At 38.3% G+C, this 24,361-nt stretch overlaps 1 protein-coding gene across 4 annotated transcripts in view; it reads left to right on the plus strand.

Moving 5' to 3' along the window:
- Nucleotides 1–19,366, plus strand: part of GPCPD1 (glycerophosphocholine phosphodiesterase 1) — a 54,193-nt gene extending 34,827 nt beyond the window's left edge. For 2 of the 4 annotated variants that reach the window (XM_035005873.1, XM_035005874.1), the window contains exons 13-20: nucleotides 2,138–2,215; nucleotides 2,914–2,953; nucleotides 4,608–4,669; nucleotides 6,534–6,599; nucleotides 8,528–8,664; nucleotides 9,179–9,314; nucleotides 9,731–9,891; nucleotides 15,932–19,366. In XM_035005873.1, coding sequence (XP_034861764.1) covers nucleotides 2,138–2,215; nucleotides 2,914–2,953; nucleotides 4,608–4,669; nucleotides 6,534–6,599; nucleotides 8,528–8,664; nucleotides 9,179–9,314; nucleotides 9,731–9,891; nucleotides 15,932–16,121 — 870 coding nt within the window. In that variant the 3' untranslated portion in view covers nucleotides 16,122–19,366. Of the gene's footprint in view, nucleotides 1–2,137; nucleotides 2,216–2,913; nucleotides 2,954–4,607; nucleotides 4,670–6,533; nucleotides 6,600–8,527; nucleotides 8,665–9,178; nucleotides 9,315–9,730; nucleotides 9,892–14,641; nucleotides 14,714–15,931 lie in introns of all 4 variants that reach the window. The other 2 variants (XM_035005877.1, XM_035005875.1) reach the window with 2 other exon arrangements.
- The last annotated feature ends 4,995 nt before the right edge of the window (nucleotides 19,367–24,361 follow it).

Consider the following 24,361-nt stretch of genomic DNA (forward strand, 5'->3'; position numbering starts at 1 on the left):
CGGGCTCCCTGCTCGGCAGGGAGCCTGCTTCTCCCTCTGACCCTCCCCCCTCTCATGTGCTCTCTGTCTCTCTCATTCTCTCTGTCTCAGATAAATAAATAAAATCTTTAAAAAAAAAAAAAAAAAAGAAGGGAAATGTTCAGAACTAAACTTCTAGATGTAAGTACCTGATGTAAGGGGAATTTAAAAGGACAGAGACTAGAGACAGGGGGAGTGGTAATGTGGCCAAAGATACAGTAAGCCTGGACCAGTGTGGAGATAGAATGGAGAATGGCATGATGGAGGAGAAAGTCCAGAAGGAGATTTGAAAATATATATTGTTTCTTAAAAATTGTAATCGTTGTGTGAACATAATTGTGATAATTGCATAGTGCTTAAACTTTAGTGTACAAATTAACCAAGTGATTTATTAACTTAAACTAGGAGGGGGCGCCTGGGTGGCTCAGTCGTTAAGCGTCTGCCTTCGGCTCAGGTCATGATCCCAGGATCCTGGGGATAGAGCCCCGCATCAGGCTCCCTGCTAGGCGGGAAGCCTGCTTCTCCCTCTCCCTCTCCCACTCCCCCTGCTTGGGTTCCCTCTCTCTCTGTCAAATAAATAAATAAAATCTTCAAAAAAAAAAAATAATCTGGCAAATATACAACTCTTAAAAAAAAAAAAAAAACTAGGAGGGTTCATTTGGCATTTTCTATAAAACTATTGGGTATCATTTTCCGCTGAGGTGATTTAAAGTTAAGGCTAGTGTGCTAACATATAGGACACTACCAGACACAGTTGTTGTGGTATATATGGCAAGGTGCCTGGCTCTGCCTGCTCGTGGATTTGAATCCGTCATGGGGGTTTGGAATACTATGATGTATGGAAAAGCACACTTCCACTTCTAGAAGTGGACCCTGCTGTTTTTGCATATGTGAAGGGGCTAGGCTATAAGTCTTTGTTGGTAGACCATAGGGGCTGACCGTTCTCTTCCATAGTCTTAGGAGAGAGAGGGAAGGAGATGCACCTACTTAGATAATAGAGGTAAAATAACTTAGTAGAAAAGCAGCAGATTGTTTTGCTCTGGGGAAAAAAATCAATGCAAAAGTGGAACAGGAAGAAATGGAGCAGTAAAGATCTTCGTAACCAAGATTGAGGTCAATCAAGCTGTAATTTCAAAAAATCTATGAGTTAATTGAAAAGTATCACTGATACGGTTTTCACCAGACTTTGTCTTGCTCTTAAGTTGAACCTGGATGAGTTAGAGAATGAAAGTAACAAATTGTATGTATTTTTAGTTTTAATTTTTAAGCTGGTATTTTCCTTAATAAAATCAATTCATGTTCATTGTAGAACTGCAGAAGATTATGACATGAAAAAGAAATCTTCCTTTCCCCTTTCTCCTTGGTCACACTTCCTTACTCTTAACAGTTTCTTGTGTGTCCTCTAGAAGAGCCTTATGCACAGGTTTATACCATATGTATGTGAATGAATATAATCGATTTTAGCATATTTGTTGATTGATGATTTATTGGTGGTCCATTAATTCATTTCCTTAAGATGGGGTGCCTAAATAGTGTGGCGTTTGAGATGGTAGTAAAATCTAATAAAACAGATTTGTTCATGGGGAAAACATTTGTAATAGATTAGAGTTCCTGTTAAGATTAGAGTTCCTGTTAAATATTACTGCTTAAAACTAATCAGACATTTTTTTCCCATGACCATTGATTTCTATGGCTATTTTTAACCAAACTTAAGTTTAAAAGGCTTAGAAACTTATTGACAGAAATTAATCCTTGTCTAGTCCTTGTACATGTTGATTGCCTAGTCTGTAGCATGGATATATATATGTCAAATAAAATGTCAGCAGCATGACAGGAAGTAAGGAAAATGGCTGATTTCTGGCTTTCTTCTCAGTATGTCTTCAGGGCCCCATCCTCCTCCCAGCTCTTTTTTTCTTCCAGGCACTCCCACCTACATCAAAAACGAAAACCAGAATTTAAGATCTGGAAGATGGTGTTTAAAAAAGGGGGCTCCCCTGCATGGGCTTGCTGCGGCCTTTGAACAGTTGTTATCATTCACTAAGTTGGGATGTTAGGCCTGTCTAGGGTTAAACATTCAGTGATAATTTGAGGCCTATTTTTCTCTTTATTTTCTTTTTAGAAATTTGATGCTGATCCAGTTGAATTATTTGAAATTCCAGTAAAGGAATTAACGTTTGACCAACTCCAGTTGTTAAAGGTAGTAATGATAACATAAAATGTAAATGATCTTTTAGTTTTAGAATGATTTATACTTTGTGTATGTTTTCTTTGTGCATGGAGATGACTATTTAGCATGAGGAGAGTGTATGCTTTGGTTCTCTGTACTGTTAGGAAGAATGGGTTTGCGCTAATCCATCTGTCTTCTCTAACAGTTTCCATGGACCCTACTGTTTTTGCATATGTGAAGGGGCTAGGTTATAAGTGTGTTAGTGGACCATAGGGGCTGACCCTTCTCATTCATAGTATTAGGTTGCCTTTGGTCCACATTAGCCCTTCTTTATATAACTATTTTACAGTTGCACTTTTATGCTGTCCTTGGTTTTTATACTTCTGTCACTAAGATCTTTTTATATTTTTTATACCATGTAATTTTATATGATCACTCTTCCTGTTCTCACTAGATACCTATATAAATGGTTGATTGAGTATAAACAGTTTCTTAAGAATTTTTATATTCTTCTTCCCTACTTGGGTATTTGATCATGATCTTATGTGTTTGTATGCACATATAAAATATATATAGCGGTTAGTGATTATTCTTACTAAACTGATAATTCTACATTTTATGGTTTTCTTTAACTTGCTAGATTTTCAAGTTACAGTTCTGTTAACCATATCTTCATAAATTAAGGCTTTTTTTTCTGATTGCATTTTGTGTGTGTGTATGTTTTCTAGCTCGCTCATGTGACTGCTCTAAAATCTAAAGATCTGAAAGGTATGTACTAATATGGAAGCACTATTTTCATTTCCCTTTTTTTTTTTTTAACATACCCTTGGTCATTTTAATATTGGGCTATCTAAATAATTTTACAGACATGAAGTCTTTACATATATTAATTTTCAAATGCATTTATGTCATGTGTATAGTAATTATGAGTTTTTACTTTTATGAGTTTTCTTAGCTTGATGATCAAAGTGTTTTGTAACTTTGTACCTATCATTTTTTCCGAACATTCTTAACCAAAGAAGAAAGTGGAGGGTATATCAAGTATGAAAGCTGGCTCTAGAGCCAGGGGTTAGAATACAACTCTAACATTCACCAGCTGTGACCTTGGGCGGGTTACTTTACTTTAACCACTTTGTCCCTCAGTTTCCCTAAAACTTGTCCTGCCTACAAAATCCCTTTGTAATTGTACTTGGCACTCTCATAGAACTTCGTAGTTTGTGCCATTCATTTGAGGTTTAATGGCTCCTTTTTTTAACCGTTTATTCTGTAGATGTCCTATCTCTTCAACTAGAATGTAAATCTCTCTAGGGTGGAAAACATGTTTTTGTATTCCCCAAGACACTTACAATGCTCTGTATGTAGTAGGTGCTCATTAGATATTTATCTGCGGTTTTGATAACAGGATGGTTGGAATGACTTTACGAAGATACTGTAAAGTGTTAAAAGAGTCCAAAGATTATCCCCAGAGCATTGGTATGACTTTGTAGGCTTTATAGTTATTTCATGACTGTTAATAATAAAATGAATTTTATTTATTATTTTTTATTATTATTTATTTAGCCGGAAATTTTTATATGACTTTAGTCTTTGTAGTACACAGTGTTTTTTGTTTAAATCTTTTTTTTTTTTTTTTAGGATTTTATTTATTTATTTGAGAGAGAATGAGAGGGGGGAGGGTCAGAGGGAGAAGCAGACGCCCTGCTGAGCAGGGAGCCCCATGCGGGACTCGATCCTGGGGTCCTGGGATCGATGCCCCACGTCCGGCTCCCTGCTCGGTGGAGAGCCTGCTTCTCCCTCTCCCTCTGCCTACTTGTGCTCTCTATCGCTCTGTCAAATAAATAAATAAAATCTTTAAAAAAAAAAAAGAAAGAAAAGTTTGATATTTAGTTTGATGTCAAATTTTTTTTCCCTCTTGGAACAAAATTCTATGTGTCTTGAGATATAATCTATTTTAAATTAAATGGTGGGGTAACAAAAGCACAATTTTAATTTCTCTTTAAATTCTCTTAATTTCTAACTTCGGAGCTGATTTTGATATTTCAAATAGAAGCCTTAGCAAGAGGACACAGCTCTTAATTCCATTGAGAAATAACAAATCACTGCTGGTGACTACTTTGTAAAAAGTAGTATTATAGTGTTTGTAAGAAAATACTCACTGTTGGTGCCTCAAACCTGTGTTTCTGTGAAATGTTGCAAACTAGTTTTCATATTTTAAAATATGAAAACTATGTTAAGTATTAATTCAAAAAGGAGGTCTTAATGGTTAAACATAAGAACCTTCAAAATACTGCATATGAAAGGATCTCATAATTACCTCTATCTGCGTCTTTTTTTTTTTTTTTTTGGTCTTAAGAGTTTAGGATAAGATCTTAGTGATAAAATGGTATTTTATCTACTGAGTTTTTGTAATTTAAATTTTCAGAATCTGTGGTTGAGGAAGAAAATTCGTTTTCTGAAAATCAGCCGTTTCCTTCTCTTAAGATGGTAAGTTCCTTAGGGAAACTAGGACAAGGCTATCTCATTAATTCTGTTATAACTAAGTAAGTTATTTTGGTCTCTTAGATGGGCACTAAAAAGGCTGTGTCAAAGACAGCATTTATATAAACTTGTCATTGATTCTTTTTAGAGAAGATATATTTTTGTATGGTGTACCTATGCTACTTTTTAAGAGTAACCTATCTGCTCAAATGAATAAAAATCCCCACCTCAGTGGGTTAATTTGGTAAGAACAGAAAATTCACATATTTCTGTATATAAACAAGAAATAGAGGGCACAGAAAAAGGGGCGGGAGGGACGTGTGATGGTGGAAGAGCATTTTTACAATATTTAAAACTGTTCCGGGGCACCTGGCTGGCTCAGTCAGAGGAGCATGCGACCCTTGATCTTGGGGTCGTGAGTTCTAGCCCTATTTGGGTGTAGAGATAATGTAAATAAAAACCTGAAGAAAAAAAAAAAAAAAACTGTTCCTTAGCTTTTAGAGAGAAATGAGATTCTCCAACCAAAGAAAATAAGTACTCTCATTACTCAAAATGAGACACAAATTTCAAGAATTCACTTGAAAAAGTATAACAAATACTAGCATGAAGATTTTAAAACTAGACACAACTCATACAGGAATCTCTTTACCGTACCAGGCAAGCGCCTGTGGATGCCGGGCACTCCTCACTCATGCTGGGTCTGCTTTTTTTCCCTACTGGCTCCATTTCCTAACTTCTGTTCTTCTCCATTGTCTTTTTCTGATGTCTGGTACAGTAGATGTCTTAGGCAACAGTTTATCAGGATTATTCACATAACAGAAAAGAACCTATAAGAGAGCTCCTAAAACATGATTGGAATAATTTTCCAGATATTTGTGAAGCCCAGCCAAGTAACGTCATTCCTTCTGGTTCAAAAATCTGAAATCGTTTGGTTCTGAGAAATCTCATGATTCCTAGACTTGTGATTAAAAACAACTTTTAAAAAAATTGTGTATTAATGGTTTAACATTTACTTAGCCAAATAAGTTAAACACACTTTTATTCGCGTACTTTGCCACTGTCACTGTAATTTAATCACAGAAATTTTAAAACCAAAAAGGCCAAATAAAATCTGTTTATTTTTAAGAAAGGGAAAGAGAGAGCTCACGTGGAGGTGCTGGGGGGGAGGGGCAAAGGAAGAGGGGGAGAAAGAGTCTTAAGCAGGCTCAGGCTCAGTGCAGAGCCCTATGCTGGGCTCGATTTCGTGACACTGAGATCTTGACCTGAGCCGAAATCAAGAGTGGGATGCTTAACAGACTGAGCCACCCAGATGCCCCTAAAATCTCAATTTAAAGGAGACTCTTTGTAAATTTGATGTTTAGCAGTCTCAATACTAATATACACTATTGTCCTTATTTTTCTAATTTTGTATTAGTCTGGTAAAAACATGATAGGTACACTAAATAAAATAAGCCTAAAAGTATCAGAGAAGAAAGTCAAAAAGCCCCACATGAAATGGAGTACACAGTTTTAGGTTCTGTACTTTCCATGCAGCTGGTTAGTGTAGACCCAAGACCTATGATGGTGAAAGGATTTGAGGTTAAAGATGCATCTTTGTGGTAGTTCTGCCATCACAGATGTTGCCTAAGACTACTGCTTTTGCTGTTTAATTTCTTTTGACTTCCTTATTTAACTTAATCATCAACCAGGTTGTTAGTTTGGGTATGAGAAAAGATAGTGCTGAAGGCACAAAACATTTTATTCTTACTTAGTGATATGTTTTACTATAGGTTTCTTTTTGTAATAATTCTCTTCTTTTTTTCTTCTCTTATTCTGCCATTCATCTCACCAAAATCAAAACCAAATTCACCTCCAACAAACAAAACTCTAGGTTTTAGAGTCTTTGCCAGAAGATGTAGGGTTTAACATAGAAATAAAATGGATCTGCCAACAGAGGGTAAGTAATCCTTGACGGAACACCTTCTTCCTCTCTCTCCCCCTCATTTCTTTAAATGCGTTTGTTCCCATCTCCTTATTTTAATGGAAAAGTGAAGCTGAAATCTTACTGTGGCTTCTTCCAACATTATTGGACCTTTTTAATAAAGCATACTTTATCGTTATACTATATGTGAGTACTTGAAAGTAGTGATGAATGTATTGTAGTATAAATGTCAATTTACATGTGTTTCATGTGCACATTAATATGGATGGTTTCTGGATATACTTATAAAATTAACAGTGAAAACTGGACAGTTAACTTTATAACTGATTAGTTTTTATTTTCTTATTCTCCATCTAAACATGTATTTTAAATAATTCCCTAAGCAGTTTTCTGTTAAGTGGCAGTAGTAGCTAGTAACAGTTAACCAAGAAAAGAAATTTCTGCAGGTGTGTTTTAAATCATTCCCAGATTTAGTCATTTTTTTGTTCAACAATTTATATTGAAAAGCTGCTGTGGGTGAGGCATTTTGTGGGTGCTGGGTTCAAGTAGTGAAAAACAGAATAAACATTGCCTTCTTGGAACTTACAGTCTAGTTGAGGAAAACAATTAACCATTGAATATATCAGATGGGGATATGTATAAATGGTTGGGGTGCATGGTAAGAGGGTTGTTGGGCCCTGAAAGGGGCTAATTCAGGTATGATTGGGCAATCAGAGCAATATCCTGGAATTTGTTTTGATCAGAATAATCTATAACTGCCCTCAAATCTTGCCTTCTAAGTACTGTTTATGATAAGCTAGTCCCAGTTAACATAGTAAGTGGTTTTTCTTAATAAGTGATTTTTAGTTTTCTGAGCTTTTAGGATTTAATATATAAAACATCTAATATTTGAATATCAACAGGGCTCTTAGTATCTTAGCTATACTTAGAGAATGTTATTTGAGGGTACTTGATATGTCTTAAGAGTCAAAGAATGAGGTTTTTAATTAGTAATTAATAATTACCTGGGTTTTTTTTTTGTAGGGGGGACACCTGGGTGGCTCAGTTGGTTGAGCATCCAACTCTTGGTCTCAACTCAGGTCTTGATCTCCGGGTCATTACTTACTTAAAGTCCCTCATTGGACTCCACATTGGGCACGGAGCCTACTTTTAAAAAAGGGGGGCGGGCGGCGCCTGGGTGGCTCAGTTGTTAAGCATCTGCCTTCGACTCAGGTCATGGTCCCGGGGTCCTGGGATCGAGCCCCGCATCGGGCTCCCTGCTCGGCAGGAAGCCTGCTTCTCCCTCTCCTACTTCCCCTGTTTGTGTTCCCTCTCACTGTCTCTCTCTCTCTGTCAAATAAATAAATAAATAAATAAAATCTTTAAAAACAAAAAAATTACCTGGGTTTTTTGTAATGAATTAGCAAATGAAGTCCTTTTGTCTTACAGTTCATGAAGATTATAGAAATATTTTATTTTTTTAAAAGATGTCATTTATTTGAGAGAGAGTATGAGCGTGGGAGGGGAGAGGAAGAGGGAGAAGCAGACTCCCCGCTGAGCGAGGAGCCTGATGCGGGGCTCGATCCCAGGACCCTGAGATCATGACCTGAGCTGAAGTCAGACGTTTAATCGACTGAGCCACCCAGGCGCCCCTATATAAAAATATTTTAACTTCAGTAGAGTGCAGATTTCCAGACTTTTAGCTTTTTATTTTGTTAACTTTATTAAAGGAAAAGTTTACTGATGGTATAACTGCTTTGTGTCTAAGTGTCTCTACCTGAATTTTGACAGCTGCACTATCACTAAGTAGCTGTGTGGTCTTGGGCAAGTTACTTAATCTTTTTAGGCTTTTGCTTTCCAAATGTAAAATAAGAGTTGGATTAGATGTTCCCAAGATTTCTTTTCTGGCACTGATTCTTGGGTATCTAATGACTTTTGTTTTCCTGTTTATTTCTTCCACATAGGATGGAATGTGGGATGGTAACTTATCAACATATTTTGACATGAATATGTTTTTGGATATAATTTTAAAAACTGTCTTAGAAAATTCTGGGAAGAGGAGAATAGTGTTTTCTTCATTTGATGCAGATATTTGCACAATGTGAGTAATACTCAGTTTTTTTCACCTATATTTTTCGACAGTAGCTGGTACTTAGGGTACAAAGATTGTGGTTGGAGGTAGGGAGGTTGCCCAGATTTCACCCTTGACTTGACCTTTCAGTCAGGTTATATATATCTTCACATCCCTTTAGGACTACCTGCAGGATGCCCTCCCACCTCCTCCAGTGAACTCCACACCCACTGGATCCTAGTACCTCACCCCCTGTGTTTCGTTTTATAGGCCTGTAACCTCCTCTTTACCAAATTGTAAGCCCTCAAGGGCTTTCTTGTTGCCCATTTCTGAGAACATTTTTAGCTCTCGTATAGAATGATTTAAAATTTTTCTTTTTGATTGAAAGTTGCAATACATGTTAATGGTGATTATATCTCAATAATGGGATTATGCTCTTTGGGGGGAGGTGGTTTCTTTATATTTTTAGAGTTTCCTAAAATTCTAAAACAGTATATTAGAATTATCTCCCTGATGAAAAGTATTTTTAAATTGTCTTTTTTAGGGTTCGGCAGAAGCAGAACAAGTACCCCATATTATTTTTGACTCAAGGAAAATCTGATATTTACCCTGAACTCATGGACCTCAGATCTCGGACAACCCCCATTGCAATGAGCTTTGCACAGTTTGAAAACCTACTGGTAAGTTATGCTTGATTTTTGTTTTTATTACTATTTTAATTTTTTAAGAAATGTCTTAGAATAGTAGTAAGTTTTCATGTTATTTTACACCTCTGATTGGTTAGTTTTGACACATTTATAACAAGCTGATAGCTCTACTTAAATAAGGATATTAGATCTCAGAATGAAAAGCTGTTAAATGAATGACAAAATATTTTCTTGCGGGCCTAGATTAAGTAAGTTTCTGAGTGGATTTTATGAATCATCTGAAATGGCTTGACTGTAAATTTGTTTGATAAAATAAACTAGAAGAAAAAGTTCTGACATTTTTTTCTCTGCCCAGTCTACTTTGGGGAACACTGATGGAGATTGTAATCATTTAGCATTTGCAGTTAATAAGTTACTTTTTCATGAGTAACTTATTTTTCTTCTTTTAGGGGATAAATGCACATACTGAAGACCTGCTCAGAAACCCATCCTATATTCAGGAGGCAAAAGCTAAGGGACTAGTCATATTCTGCTGGGGCGATGATACCAACGATCCCGAAAACAGAAAGAAGCTGAAGGAACTTGGAGTTAATGGTCTAATTTATGATAGGTATTTGTTTTTCATGAAAAGTTTTCATGGATTGTTAGAAAAAAAAATAGTTGTTTTATAAAATTAAAAATATTATTAAACTTAGTTAAGTTAAAATTCTGTAGTTCAGCCTGAGGTTTATCTTAACATTTGTCAGTGGAATTTTTCAAACTCTGGAGTATAGCACAACCATGTGGGAAGCTTATTAAACATTTGGACGACTGGGCTCTACACCAGATGTGCTGTCATCTTGGGGGTTGGGGGGCTGTCTCCCCCAGACCTCTCTGTCTGCACCAACTTTCTTGGGGATCTCATCGAGTTCTGTGGTTTTTCATACCTTTATTCTCCAATTTTTGTATCTCCAACCTTTGTCTCTTTCCCCTGACCACTTACATTTTTATATCCAGCTATCAACACCTATCCTTTCTCTAGACTTCCTGATTTCAATATACATGGCAACTCTGTCTTTCCGGTTTCTCAGTCCAAATCCTTGGAGTCTTTCATGGCTCTGTTCTTAAACTCATACTCTAAAACCAGTCAAAAAGAATCTTGTTGATTCTGTCTTCAGAATATATCCTGCATGTATCCACTCACCATATTTACTATTGTCACTCTGCTAAGACAGCCTCATTTCTCATGTGGCTTATTGAAGTCCATCTGCTTACTGTCCACTCCTTTATCTACACCTCCTTGCTATCTGTTCTCAGCACAGCAGCCAGAGGGGAGCCTATTCTAACTGAAGTCAGATCGTGTTACTGCTTAAAACTCTCCCATGGGTCTCTTTGTCATCTAGAGTAAAATCCAAGACCCTTCCAAGGCCCCACATGAGCTGATGCCCATCTTTCTTCCTCCAGCTCCCACCCCAACACACCCACACAAACATAAGCTCCATGAGGACAGGCTCTTTGCCTGTTTTTATTCACTCCTGTGTCTCCAAAAGTTAGAACAATGTGTGACATACAGTAGGGATTCAAATATTTGTTGAAACAAAAGTTTTTTCCTTTTTTTATAAGCTCCCTAGGTGTGTTTATGATATGTTTGAGAGCCACTAATCGGAGAGACGAAAAGATTGCTTAATATAAAGAAATTTGGGGTTAGAAGGGATGTCATTTAGTCTGCTGAGGGGTTAGCAGGCTTGCTAATACTTGAGCAACATCCTATAAAGAGTAAGTGATGAAATTCTTACGAGGCCTGCTTTAAAGAAGTTCATTCCTTGGATGTAGTTCACTTTACTGTTTGTCCTGTATAGTTAATATCACTTATACACTTCCAACTAATTAAAGGAAGATAAAAATTTTTACAGTAACCATTTGAAAGAAGTGCTGGCTTTAGCAAAAAAAAATTTTTTTTTTTTTTAAAGATTTTATTTATTTATTCATTAGAGACAGAGAGAGAGAGGCAGAGGGAGAAGCAGGCTCCCAAGGAGCAGGGAGCCCGATGCGGGACTCGATCCCAGGACCCTGAGATCATGACCCAAGCCGAAGGCAGATGCTTAACCATCTGAGCCACCCAGGAGCCCTTTAGCAAAATTTTTGAAGAATATTTCTTTGAGGAGGAGGAAGGAATGATTGCAAATATTTTCAGGCAAGAAAATGTAATCTGAGACATACTCTGTATGACTTTGTAGGGTGTACAGATTTTAGGCAGATCCTTTGAAGGGCCTTACTTGGTTGGAGCCAAATTGTGACATGTAATGGACAATAGGAAGATACTTTGTGATATAAAAGGCCCTGAAGAAAGTGAGTAATCTTCCTGGCCCAGGGTCAATAAGAATAATTTTAAAGAGGAAGCATTGAGTTGGTTTTAGGAGTGGCTAAGTTTGCTTTGACAGGATTTGAGTTTTGGGCAGAAGCAATAGCGTGACTCAGGGCAGGACTGTGTTGAAGGTGTGGAAGACATTGAGGAGACAGCCCAGGACGGGGCTCCTGCTAGGGTCTGTTAATGTTGTGTTTACCTTTGAAAGTTGTTGGGTTTTTTTGTTTTGTTTTTTAATGTTTTAATCAAAGAAGTGTGTGTGTAAGGTTTACAGTAAAAACCAGCAGTTCCCTATGCCTATCCCTTTCATTGTTTTTAGCTGAGTTCCTGTGGCCAAATGTTTTTTATTTTTTTAAGAGAGAGCGAGCGGGTAGGGGGCAGAGGGAGAGAGAATCTTAGGCAAGTTCCATTCCCAGTGTGTGGAGTCTGACTCCAGGCTCAGTCTCTTAACCCTGAGATCATGACCTAAGCCCAAATCACGCTTAACCAATTGAGCCACCCAGGTGCCCCACCCTAAAGTTTCTTTAGCTGTTTCTTCTGGTATGTAATTTGCTTATGCTATTATTCTTTTTATTATCAAATCTAGACATAATAGAGAAGGTTTTGAACGATTAGTGATTTTGGAGCCTTTGATCTGTTTTATGTTGGGGAGAATTGTTGATGAGAGTGGGTGTTTTTAGTTGATCAAAACTGATTTCTTCTTTTCTCTCACAAAGGCAATAACACATTGTAGATTTTACATTTAATCATGGTTTTGTGGTACATTATCTCATATAAAGAGCTATGTTTGATTTGCTGATATTTGGGATTTTTGCATTTGTGATAATGAGTAAGATGACCTTTGATTTACCTTTCTCAACTGGTTGTTGTCTCATTTTGGTATGGGGAAAATACTGGCCTCATAAAGTAATTAGGCAGTGTTTCCTCTTTTTATAAAAAAAAATTACTGTGTCTGCTCAAATGATTAAAAAATAAATCCAGTAACAGACACCCATGTTTAAAGAACATTATCATTAGATTTGAAGTCTCCCATATGCCTCTCCCTAATTCAATTCCCTTATCTCCTCCCTTAGATATAACTGCTTATCAAATTATTATTCTCTTTGTAAAAATTTTAAATTCTTATTTCTATCACTAAATAATATACCATTCTTTAAACTTTATTTGTACTTTTTTCCCATTTGTTATAATGTTCTTAAAATTAATCTATTTGTTGTAATATAGCTATAATTTATTCAACTTTGTGGCTATATAATTTCATGGCTATGTCTCCATCACAATTTATTTTATATGAGAACATTTAGGTAGTTGCCAAGTTTTTGCTTTTGCAGTGTTTGCTGTAAACATTGTTGAACCAGGCCTTCTAGAATACATGTGTAAAGTTTCTCTAGGGCAGTGACTTTCAAACCATTTTGACCCAACCCAGTTAGAAATGCATTCTCCATTGTGACCAAGTGCACACATTGATATGTATATGTATATGTACCTGAAACAGAATTTTAAAAAGAATCGCCCTTGGATATTTTCTATTTGTATGTGTACTTTTGAAGTGCTAGTCCATTTTGCCACTGGCCTTCACCTTTTTAAATGCTAGTCTTAACTTTCCAAACTTGTTTGGCAACCCACTGTAAGGCATCTGTCTATGGGTCAGGTATTGGAAGTACATCAGGACTATGGTCCTGTGAAGTGGGTGGTTCTGTATTCCTTGGTTCTGCACCCATTGTAGCCTGCGACCAGTTCTCAGGAGTGGGCCAGTGCATAACTGTCAGTTTATCAGCAGCAGCACATGGTTAAAACAAGCCACACATAAGTAAGAGTCTGATTCAGGCTTGCTAGGGCACTCTGTCCTTAGGGTACAACGCTGGTCGAGTGGCCGTGGCCCTCTTGGAGTGATGAGAGTCCCTCACACACCTTCCTTTTCACTCAGACTGCTCCAGTGTAGACTCACTGACTTCTTTGGACACTGCTGTCATCCTGAGTGAAAATTGCTCCCTGACCTCAGTCCCTGTGTCAGAGCTCCCATCTCCTGTAGTCCAGATCTTTTTTGCTTTCCTGTCATTTTTATGGAACACATCCTTCAGCATCTTCTTGAGAAAGGAGGACATGGAAAATAAATGTTTGGTCTTGCATGCCTGGAAGTATTGTGGCTGGGCATAAAATTTCGTGTTAGGAAATCATTTTCTTTTAGAATTTTAAAAACACTTATCCGTCACATTCACAGTTTCAGTGTTACTGTTGAGGAGTGTGAAGCCATGTTGATTCCTGTTCCCGCACATGTGATTTCTTTGTTTCCTATCTGGAAGCTTGCAGAGTCTTCTTGTCACCACAGTTGTCAAATTTCATAGAAATGGATCTTGGTGTGGGTCTGATTTCGTCCCTTGTGCTGGGCACACAGCAGCGCATTTAATCTGTTGATACATGTCCTTGAAGATGCAGAGATTCTGTGAATTATTCTTTGATTTTTGTCTCTTCTGTTTTTCTGCCCCCCCCCCCCCCCCCGCCATAGAAATCCTTTCGTTTACATACTATTCAGTCTTGGACCAGACTTCTAATTCTTATGTTTTCTCCTATTTTCTATCTTTGTCTTTTTGCTCTACTTTGAAAGATTTCTCCAACTTCATCATCCACTGTTCTATTGAGTTCTATTTTCTGTCTTTAATTTTAAGAACTGTCTTTTTTCTTTGAATGCTCTTTTTTCTTCTATATATAACATCCTGTTTTGGATCAATGAACTATTTCTGTGAAGGCATCAGGGCTTTTTTTTTTTTTTTTTTTAGTCTTTGGAATTTTCTTCTCTTTGACTCACTATCTTACATGTTAGAAGCTTTCCTCAGTTATTTGGAAATCCTTGGCTGCTTCTCATGGTAAGAAATTGGGATCTAAAAAGCTTGTTGAAGGCTCTGAGTGTGTGAATGGGGCTTGTTAACTTGGATTTCACTGTGGGGTGATCTGGGTGGCCTGTTTGGTCATACTTCTGATGTCAGTAGATTTAGAACTTTACTTTTTGGCTGACCAGATTCCTCACAGAAGAATCTATATAAACTACCTAGAGGATCCAGATCTGGCTCCCAGGGTTCTTGGGATTCAGGTAAGGGAAGAGAGCTGGGGAAGGGAGGGCATGTCTCTGAATTTTGCATGTGTTATATGTATGGACTGTCTCTAATTCCCCTGGTGCTGGTGGCTTTTGTAAAATGCCCAAACCCTCACCTGGTCTTCTAGTCCTCCATTCCAAGAGCTTTCCCGTTAAGTTCTCAAAATCAACCTAAGTGGGGGAGTGGGATGCTGGGCAGCCTCCATGGCAGGAAGTTAGAAGGAAGGGAGATGCTTACTGCTGCTCAGAGCCTTCACTCATCTTCCGTGTTTTAGCTGCCGCCCCTCCCCCCTTCCCCAGTTCTAGGGGAATCTGGTGCTGCTTTTAACTCAGCCTTTTCATGTTTTCCACTATACTGGCTTGTGATTTGGCCTTTTCCGTTCTGCTAACTGAAACACTTTGTTACTACTTATGCATCTGTTTTCCAGCTTCCAAAATTTTGTTGCTGTGTCTCTTTGTTTTTTTCCCCATACGCATGGATTCTTTTTTAATCCCTTTATTTTCTTTTTAACGGGATGTACAAAGAAAGTATAGTTGCTTCTGTTTTTGGTCTGATATCTTGACCCGGAGGTCACTTCTCATTCTCTTAGAAATTCGTTCCTACTATGATGTCACAACGACCTCTGTTGTAGCACCTCACATGAGCTGCCTGGCCCTCACATCTAGGCCCAGAAGGCCATCCTGTCTCTGCTGATGGGCAGTGTACTGCTGCCATTGTCACCTGGGGCTTTTTCTGGCCTCTCAACTATGGGTACCTTGGCCTAGGCTGCACAGCTTCAGGACAGTTCTCACAGTGCAGATCTTCAGGGCTTTGAAGTCACAACTGGGCATGAATTCCAACTCTGCCTCTTAGTAGCTTCCCATCTGTAAAATACGGCATTGCCAGTTGATTGGCTTGGAGAGAAGATACCTGAAGAATCAATCCCTAGGAAACTACAGGTTTATTTTGCTTTCTGATTCAGTTGCTTTGTAATTCATTCTTTTTCATTATGGGCACATAAGGACGTGCTGCTGTTCTGTGTTGGAAAGATGGAGAAGAAGTATTTTTAAATTGAACTGATACTTACATCTTTCAAAGAGGGAAGGGGGGCTGTTGTACGATGGATGTTCCAGTCATTCTGTAATCAGATTGCCCGGAAAAGGTTAAGTCAGACAGGTCTTCAGTAAACCATAAAATTACACTATTTTATGTGTTTTGTGTTTGTTTCATCATAGGATATATGATTGGATGCCTGAACAGCCAAATATATTCCAAGTGGAGCAGTTGGAACGCCTGAAGCAAGAATTGCCAGAGCTTAAGAGCTGTTTGTGTCCCACCGTTAGCCGCTTTGTTCCCTCGTCTTTGTGTGGGGAGCCTGGTATCCATGTGGATGCCAACGGCATTGATAACGTGGAGAGCGCTTAGTTTGTATTGGGCAGAGGCCATCTGGGGGCATGCACCGCTGTTCTGGGTATTGACTTTTCATCATCGAGCATCGTTTATCTATGCCTTCTAGGTTTCTCAGTCCAATGAAGCAATAATGAAGTATTTTACTCTTTAACTACAGTTCTTGCTAGAATCACGTATGCTATTTAAATCACTTGGCCAGGTATAATTACCAGTCAGTCTCTTTACAATGAGAAAATTTGTTGGTTGACAAACCTATTAAACTAAATATATAAACATATAATGTTAAACAGATGTTCATTAAAAGCATAGTGCTTTGAAATTAACTATACAAATATATTTACAGTTCTTACAGCTTTCATTTGATCAGGTCTGAAACATTTAGCACTTGGGGAACATGACTATGCATAATTATACCTGACCATGGAAAAAATTAAGTACCTCAAATGCATGCATTTGCACTGGTGATTCCAGCTGCACAAATCTTTGTGCCATCTATGTATATATGTATTTTTTACGTGGATTGACATGCACAGACACCATTTTCATTCAGTATGAACCTAGAGGCTGCTGCCTTCTCCCACTTAACCAAACCAGTGCCTGTGTAAACAGCCTGCAGGTGATCCTTGAGAGCTTGTTGCATAAGTCTTTCAAAAGTTGTTTTGCATAAAGTTTCCAAAAATGCTGCAGGGTAATTTAATGTATAAAATATTAGAAGTATGTACTGCATACTTAAGAGAATAGATCATAATGTATAAATTCTATTCAGTGCATGCTTTAGGTTTTAAGCATGAGATTGTACACGTTTACTGTAAGTCCTTGCATCTGTGGTGCTAGGTGAGTGTGAGAAGGTGTCAAGGACTGAAAATATTTTGTTGCCTAAAAAAAAAAAAAAAAAAAAAAAGCCTGTTTGTAGGCGTTTTCAGTATGCTTATTTTAAGTGTCTCTCACTACCTATTACACACCATTGCTTTGTGGGTTTGTTTTGTGTGTGTGTGTGTTGTACAGTAGTTAAATCTCCATGCAGAAAAATAAATGTCCTGAATTCTCATATTGGTATTCTTTATTGGTTAATATGTATCAGGCATGTAATTTATTTAGAAATGTAGAAGATCCTTCTAAATGTATATGCGTGTTTGTAGGATTATACTAAGGTTTCGTTCATTAGATGCTGATTGTTTTGGCATAACTGTAACTTAAGAACGAATGTTAAATAAAATATACAGATTTATTTTCTTCCTTATAAAACAAAATTTCAAGAAGGTATTACTTTTATAGACTTGATTCTATAATATTATTATGAGAAATTGGAATTTAGGAATTGGAATCCTACCCTAAAGTGATGAGTTTATTTGCATCTGCCTTTTGCTGCATGTTCTTCACTAGGCAATTTATTCATGCATTGAGATGTTTTAGTACTAGCTGAGAACCTAAGACTTGGAATTACACATTGTATCTTTTTTTTTTAAGCCAAACAATGCAATTGTGTGATTCAGTATCGATGAATTATGAGACTTAATATCAATTGTGTGAAGGCAGGCTTTGAATGCCCATGGTGTTGTGCTATAACAGTGATATTTAATGGAAAAGAGTTTAGGAAATGCAGTCTTCTGCAAGGGTTCTATATACTTTTCCCACATTGAATGAGATTTTCCAACGCTTTGGTGTGACTTAGGCAGTTTTAGAAAACTCCTAAAAAGGAATTTCATTTTCTTTGTCTACAGACCTTGCTACAATACAGTGACCGTTACCTTATGGTGAGTTGATTAGCCATAGGTGTGCGTTTCCGGTCTTGTTCGTTTGCTCTCCTCCCCTGTGCCTTTCCAGTCCAGTGGCAATGCAGCTCCATGTTGAAGACTCACAGATCATTAAGGGAAAAGAGAGGTGATGGGGCGAGGCGGGGAGTTTCCCAAACAGTGTCATTTGCTGCAAAGAGCTTACACAAGGACTGCTTATGCCCCAGACAGAACCTCACTGCTCCCTTTCTTTCCTGTCCCTTCCCGACCTTGCAAACCAGGGTTAGCAGGCAGTTAAGGCATAGCAAGCAGTAGCTCCCCGTGGCTATAGGACTGAGTCCAGGCTTCCGTATCACTAGCTGTTGCCCTGTACGCTCTGCTCTGGCCACACCACGCTCCTACACGATTCCCTGTCTGTAGCCATGTGCCCTCTGCCTGGAAGCCCTCTCCTCCCCACAGACTCTCTCCCTGCCAGACTCCTTTCTCCTGAGCCAACAACCTCTCTGAGTTCTTGCTGAAACTTCTGCAGAAGGGTGTGAATCCATCTTTTACTCCATAGCCGTATGTTCATACCTTGGTCATGCCATGCGTCCTAGTGCATTCTAGGTAGGCATAGTTGTTTGTCTCACCTACCAGGCTGCGGGCTCTTTCAAGGGCAGGGAACTTGTCGTACTCTTTTTATTTCCACAGTGCATGGAACATGGTAGAAAATAAATGTTGGAATTGTCGAGATAATATAATTTGTATCAAATGTCCTTTTGAATTAAGAGACTTAATTATGTTTACTAAGAAAGTAAACTTTGGTTTACATTTTGACAGTTGGAACAGTTTGTTGATACCAATTTTAAATGTAGAGGTATAATGTTCAGATCATTTTATATTTTCTGGAAATTGAGTGCAATGTTTGATAAAATGCCGCCATTGTTCTCTGGTGTTTTCTACTCTCTGGAATTATGTACTGTAACTGACTGGATGTAAATGTGGGGAATACAGTTCATTCCTGTGTTGGTAGTGCGAAGGGCTGCCACAGCCACCCATTACCTCACTCCCGTTGTCGCTTGTGTCTTCTCCCCTCCAGACCGCACGCTTACGCCTACCTCAGTACCGCTTTCCTTGTCTGAAATGCCTTCTCTGTCTTCCTTCAGTGTCCAGCTCAGGTGCCACCTCCGTAAACCTTGGCTCAGCTTTTGATCGAAATCATGATGCAAACAGATGCTTACAGCCTCTAAATCTCACTACTTCATTTTGCAGCTGGGCTACTAAACCCAGAGAAGTTAACTGACTTACCAGGTTGGGACTAAACTGGGTTTTGTGATTCCTAATTCTGTGTTCTTAATCTACGCTGCCTTCCGAATTCTTGTGGCATTTGTTAGCATGTGCTTTCTTACCGTTTTTTTTTTAATGTGCCTGTTCTACTTCCCTAAGATTGTAAGCCCCTTAAGGGCAGGGACTTCTTCGCATTCCTAGCGCTGCTATAGTGTTCTCTCCTTAGTTACGAACTAGACAAATAAATGGCGGTGGCAACGATCCTAGTTTCCTAATCAGATTGTTTCACAGTCTACATACGGTTCTGTATGGCCTGCTTGGCTATGTTGTCTGGAGTGTGTGTGCTCGTGTGCATGCGTGTGCATGTGTGTCTGCATGTATACTCGGGGGGTTCTCGCTCTGCCCCCGTGGTTCGGGGTCACAGACGGGTTACCGTAAGCCGAGTTTCCGCTCCGTGCCAAATGAGGACAATTATGGGACTCAATGGAAGACGAGGTCCAGCTTTTCCCCCAGGCCTGGCTGGCCCTTCCTGGGCTGACACCCCTAAATCCCGCAGCCGCTGGTCTGGGTGGGCGGGATGTGCTGCCCTGGATAGGACTCAGGTGACCCGTGGGCAGGCTGTCTCACTAGCCCTGGTGGAGCGTCACTGCCCTTTGTGCCTGAGCTCTTTCTCTTCGTAGCTGGCCTCATTCTGTTTCACATGTTGACTGGTTTGGTACTCTAGGCTGGCAGTGGAGTCCTGTTAATTCAGATTTGGATATGACTCCTTTGCATTTTAAATTTGGGTTGTGTATTTTGGGGGTAGGAAGCAAAGTGTACATTATGAGGAACATTGCGTTATTTTGTTGTTCCTGAGTAGAAATTTATTCAAATACAATCTCTTAGTTTATACAGTTTGAGAAATGGATTTGAAATGTTTAACATGCAAGAGAGCATATGATTAAGACCATGCAAGTGTGTGTTGGAGATAAGAGGAAGAGAGAAGAGGTTGAAGTGCTTGAGCCCTTGCAGAATGGGGTAGATAGAGATCAGGGTAGCTGTGAAGCCACAGTGGGGCACAGCCTTCGTAAATCAGAAGCCAGGGTAGGGTGGTATTTGTGATGTGTTCAGAGAGAATGAAGGAACCATCCTGATAATGGAGAGGATATTTTTTTTTACAGATTTTAAAGGGAAATGAAAGAAATGTATTTTGAAATAATGAGGAAAGTAGTATTAGTACAGGAATAATAAAAGAAGTGCAGAAATTAATTTGTCTAATCCTCCACTAAACTGGTCCAAGTATACATCTTACCTGCTCAGACCAAAAACAAAAATGCAGATGGGATAAGTGAGCTTCTGAAACTTACTTGCATATGTGCAAAGCTAAACTATGTAATGTCACAGGAAGAAAACAAAGTTTAGTAAAAGTCTGTCCCACGGTTTCAAGTGTGTCCCTCTGCAGCCCACATTTCTCCCGTAAGCCCAGATTTGCACATCCAGCTGTCTGTTCGCGCCTCCACTTGGAGGTGTGATGGCCACCTCACATGTAATGTGCCTCCAAAAAACTCTTTTTCCTTCTGGTAAAATTGTTCCTATCCCACCTGCTCCGGTGATCTATGTCACAGTAAGTGACACCCAGGAGTATTACACAATCACAAGTTACCAGTAAGAGAGAAATCATGGAACTTTATATTACGATATGTGATAGGTCAGTTGCCCATTTGTTTCTTCTCAATTAAAAAAAAATCTGCCACGTATTCTTTTGCTATTTTAATAGCATAGAATCATCTTACCAAGTGCCAGAAAAGTCCCCTTGGGATTTTGAACAGTGTTGGATTGATTTTCTAGATTAACGTGTGGGAAGGATTAATGTTTTAAAAATAGGAAGTCTTCCTATCCAGAATACAGAGCGTATCTCCATTTTTTCAGAAGTTTTACATCTTCCAGTAAAACGAGTTTTTTCATTTACATACTGTATATTTTTTAAGGTTTACTCTTACATTTAAAAAACTACTTAAGAGGTTTTTTTATTATTCCCATTTTCCTTACATATCTTCTTCAGTAATAAGCAGTTAATTTTTGTTTATTGATCTCATCTGTAGCTACTCTGCTGAATTCAGTTAGTCAAAATATTTTGTTATTTTAAGTGTCCGGGATTTTCTAGTTGATCATATCTGCAAGTGCATTTTTCTAATTTTTAATAACAGCTTTTTCTTTATCTTGTCTTATTTCAGTAACTAATAACAATTGTAGGCATCCTTGTTTCTTTATGACTGTAATGGGAAATCGTATGATGGCTGCTGGGGATTCCAGTAGATGACCCTTACCAAATTAAGGAAATTTCTTTTTCTTCTTGATTTGCTAAAAGATCTCTTCCCCAACCAGCTCCACTCCAGCCTCAAGGGATAGGTGTGGAATTTATTCAGTGACTTTTTGAGGAGTTCGAAAACAATCATAGTTTTTCACTTATCTGTTAATTTTAATGGACTGAACGATGCTGATATATTTTCTAATGTTGAATTACCTTGCAATAATTGGTATAAAACCTATTAGTAGAACTAATGATGTAATGTATGGGGATTAACATAAGAATTAAAAAAAAACCTATTAGTGTTCTTTTGATAGTGATTGGCTGATTCATTTAAGATTTATTATGTATATTCATAAATCAGATTGACTTAGTTTCCTTCTGCTATTTATGTCTAGTTTTAGAGACCATTAGGATAGCCTTATAAAGTCAGTTGAGTTAGCCTTTCAGGTTTTTCTATCATGTGGAACAGTGTTTATAATGTTAGTATCCTCTGTTTGTTGACGGTTTGATAAGCGCTCTTATAAAACTGCGTATTTTCAAGTGGGTTTTTTTTTTTTTTCTCCTGCCCTTACAGTTTCTTCTTTAGTTATAGCCTGTTTGTGTTCTCTACTTTTTTATTAAATTTATATTTTGGGGGAAAACCAGCCAGTTTTCCTAGATTTAAAAAAAATTACTTGTCTGTCCAGCTATGTGTTGTATTTAGTATTAGTGTGTGTATACGTTATATAATATGTAATATATATATACACACATACTAAATACTGGATATCATATATATGTAAAATCTTCTGAGATGTGACCACTTTTTCATCTTAATGTTTTCTTTGGCATGAAGCAGGGAGTTATCCTTGATTAGATTGCCAAAGGTCTTTTTTTTTTTTAACTAGACTTTAGTAGTATTGAGCAGTGTTCTTACTGTTTCATTAATTACTGCTCTTAAATTTAGTGTGTAAAATTCTACCTAATTTGGATTTATTTTCTACCTTTTCTTCTTGAGTTGAATCTACTTCAATACTAAAAACAGTTCTGGTTCTATAACAGAATGGAGTTGACCTTGGAAAAATACTGTTTTACTAGAAGGGAACAAGAACTTTACTTTCTGAAAAAAGAAAAAAAGTCTAAGGAGCTGTTGTTTCCATAATAATGGAAGTATGCACCATATAAAGTATGAACCTTATTTTAGTTTTTAGCTAGTCTGATTGAAGTGAATTCCCTTATATTGTAATTCATTAAGGCATAACCATGATCAAATATTTGTCAAGGGCTTGGTTAGGAGAATAAAGGCAGCTTCTGTCTTCAGCGTGCTTATTTAGTTTGAGGTATTTATATGTTTTTAAAAATGCAAGATTGGGGTGCCTGGGTGGCTCAGTCGGTTAAGCGGCTGCCTTCAGCTCAGGTCATGATCCCAGGGTCCTGGGATTGAGCCCCACATCGGGTTCCTTGCTCAGCGGGGAGACTGCTTCTCTCTCTGCCTGCCACTTTCCCTGCTTGTGCTTTCTCTCTCTCTCAAATAAATAAGTAAAATCTTAAAAAAAAAAAAAAAAAAAAAGCAAGATTGTATAGCGGTTGTCCAAGAGCGCAACAGAAAGTCACTAAACTTTAACCTGATATTAGCTCATTTAATGACAGATAAGTCCTCCCACTTCCACTTCAGCCAAAGTGGCTCTGCTCTGACCTGTTTTGGTTCTCCTAATTGAGATGTGATTGGAAGGTAGGGCTCCTTGGCTAAGAACTCTTGAGATGCCTGTCAGACGTGTGTGTGAGCGGGGAGGAGAGGACATGATTGATTTCCGCAGTGTTGTCTTCCAATTCACTGTTTACTTTCACTGTATCTAGCTTACTCTTTTTATTGAATTTTAAATATTACATACTTTGTAGTTCTTTTTTTTTTTTAATGGAAGTATAACGTCCATTTATCTCTTTAAACATTCTCAAGCGATTTCATTTTATCCTATACTTTCCAGGCTTTTGTGGAATGAATTCTTGTTCTGATTTTGTTGGCTATCTTTCTTAGCATTGAGTTTCCTTGTGTGTTTTGGAGTTTTGGTATGCAAGCTCATAGGGTTTTTTTCTTTGTTTGTTTGTTTCCCTCTTCCATCCTCTCTGGTGATCTGCTGGTTGCCTCCCTTAGGAGCTCCAGGATCTCAGACTAAATCCGGGTATATGATCGCACCTGGTAATTAATACCAAGGGGGAGTGGGAACATTTGTACCCCATCCCAGAGTCACCTGGTAGCATCATTTTGATTTCTGGTCCAAGGAGGTTTTGCTATTTTATTTATTTTTATTTGTTTTCTCTTTTTGTAGTGTGCCCATTTTTCCTGTGTATTTGGAACAAAGGTTTGTTTGTTTTGTTTTGTTTTGGCACATAGTCACCACATCATCATACAGTGTTAAAAATTCCATCCTCCCCAGAGGGCACCAGAGTGAATGTGTGCAGTGAGCGTGCTGGAGGTTTACAGTTGTCTGGCTGCCCAGTGCACAACTCCTACTTTTGGGAGCAGGATTTTGATGGGGGTGAGTGATGTTCTCTCTCCCCTGTTGGGTACAATCCTTGGGGACCTGTGAAATAAAGCGTCCTCCTGTCCCCCAGCCAAGGACTGGGTGCATGAACAGAGCCAGGCCAACTGGACCCTGGACTCTCTCCTGGATCACTGTAGATTAATCAGAACAACCATAGGATAGAATAAATGCTTCGACTGTTTCCCTTCTAGAGCAACTGCAGTTCCCACAGTGAAGCCCATAGGATCTTGCTGCTTGCTTCTTTGGACCTGTGCCCAGGCCTTCCCTTCAATTCTGTGAGATCACCTCCATCCCTCTAGTAAATTCCTTTCTTCTAATATTAGAGGCAAATTTTGTTGCTTAACACCCAAGAAAGCTTGACTGATGGACCGTGTAACCTTACAGATGTGTATGTAAGTGCTCTGATAGAATTTTTACATACTATGCTTTCCAGTACGGCAGTTT

This window comes from Mirounga leonina, unplaced genomic scaffold (genome assembly GCF_011800145.1).
Source record: "Mirounga leonina isolate KUSES-001 unplaced genomic scaffold, KU_Mleo_1.0 Mir_150, whole genome shotgun sequence".
Classification (NCBI taxonomy): Eukaryota; Metazoa; Chordata; class Mammalia; order Carnivora; family Phocidae; genus Mirounga; species Mirounga leonina.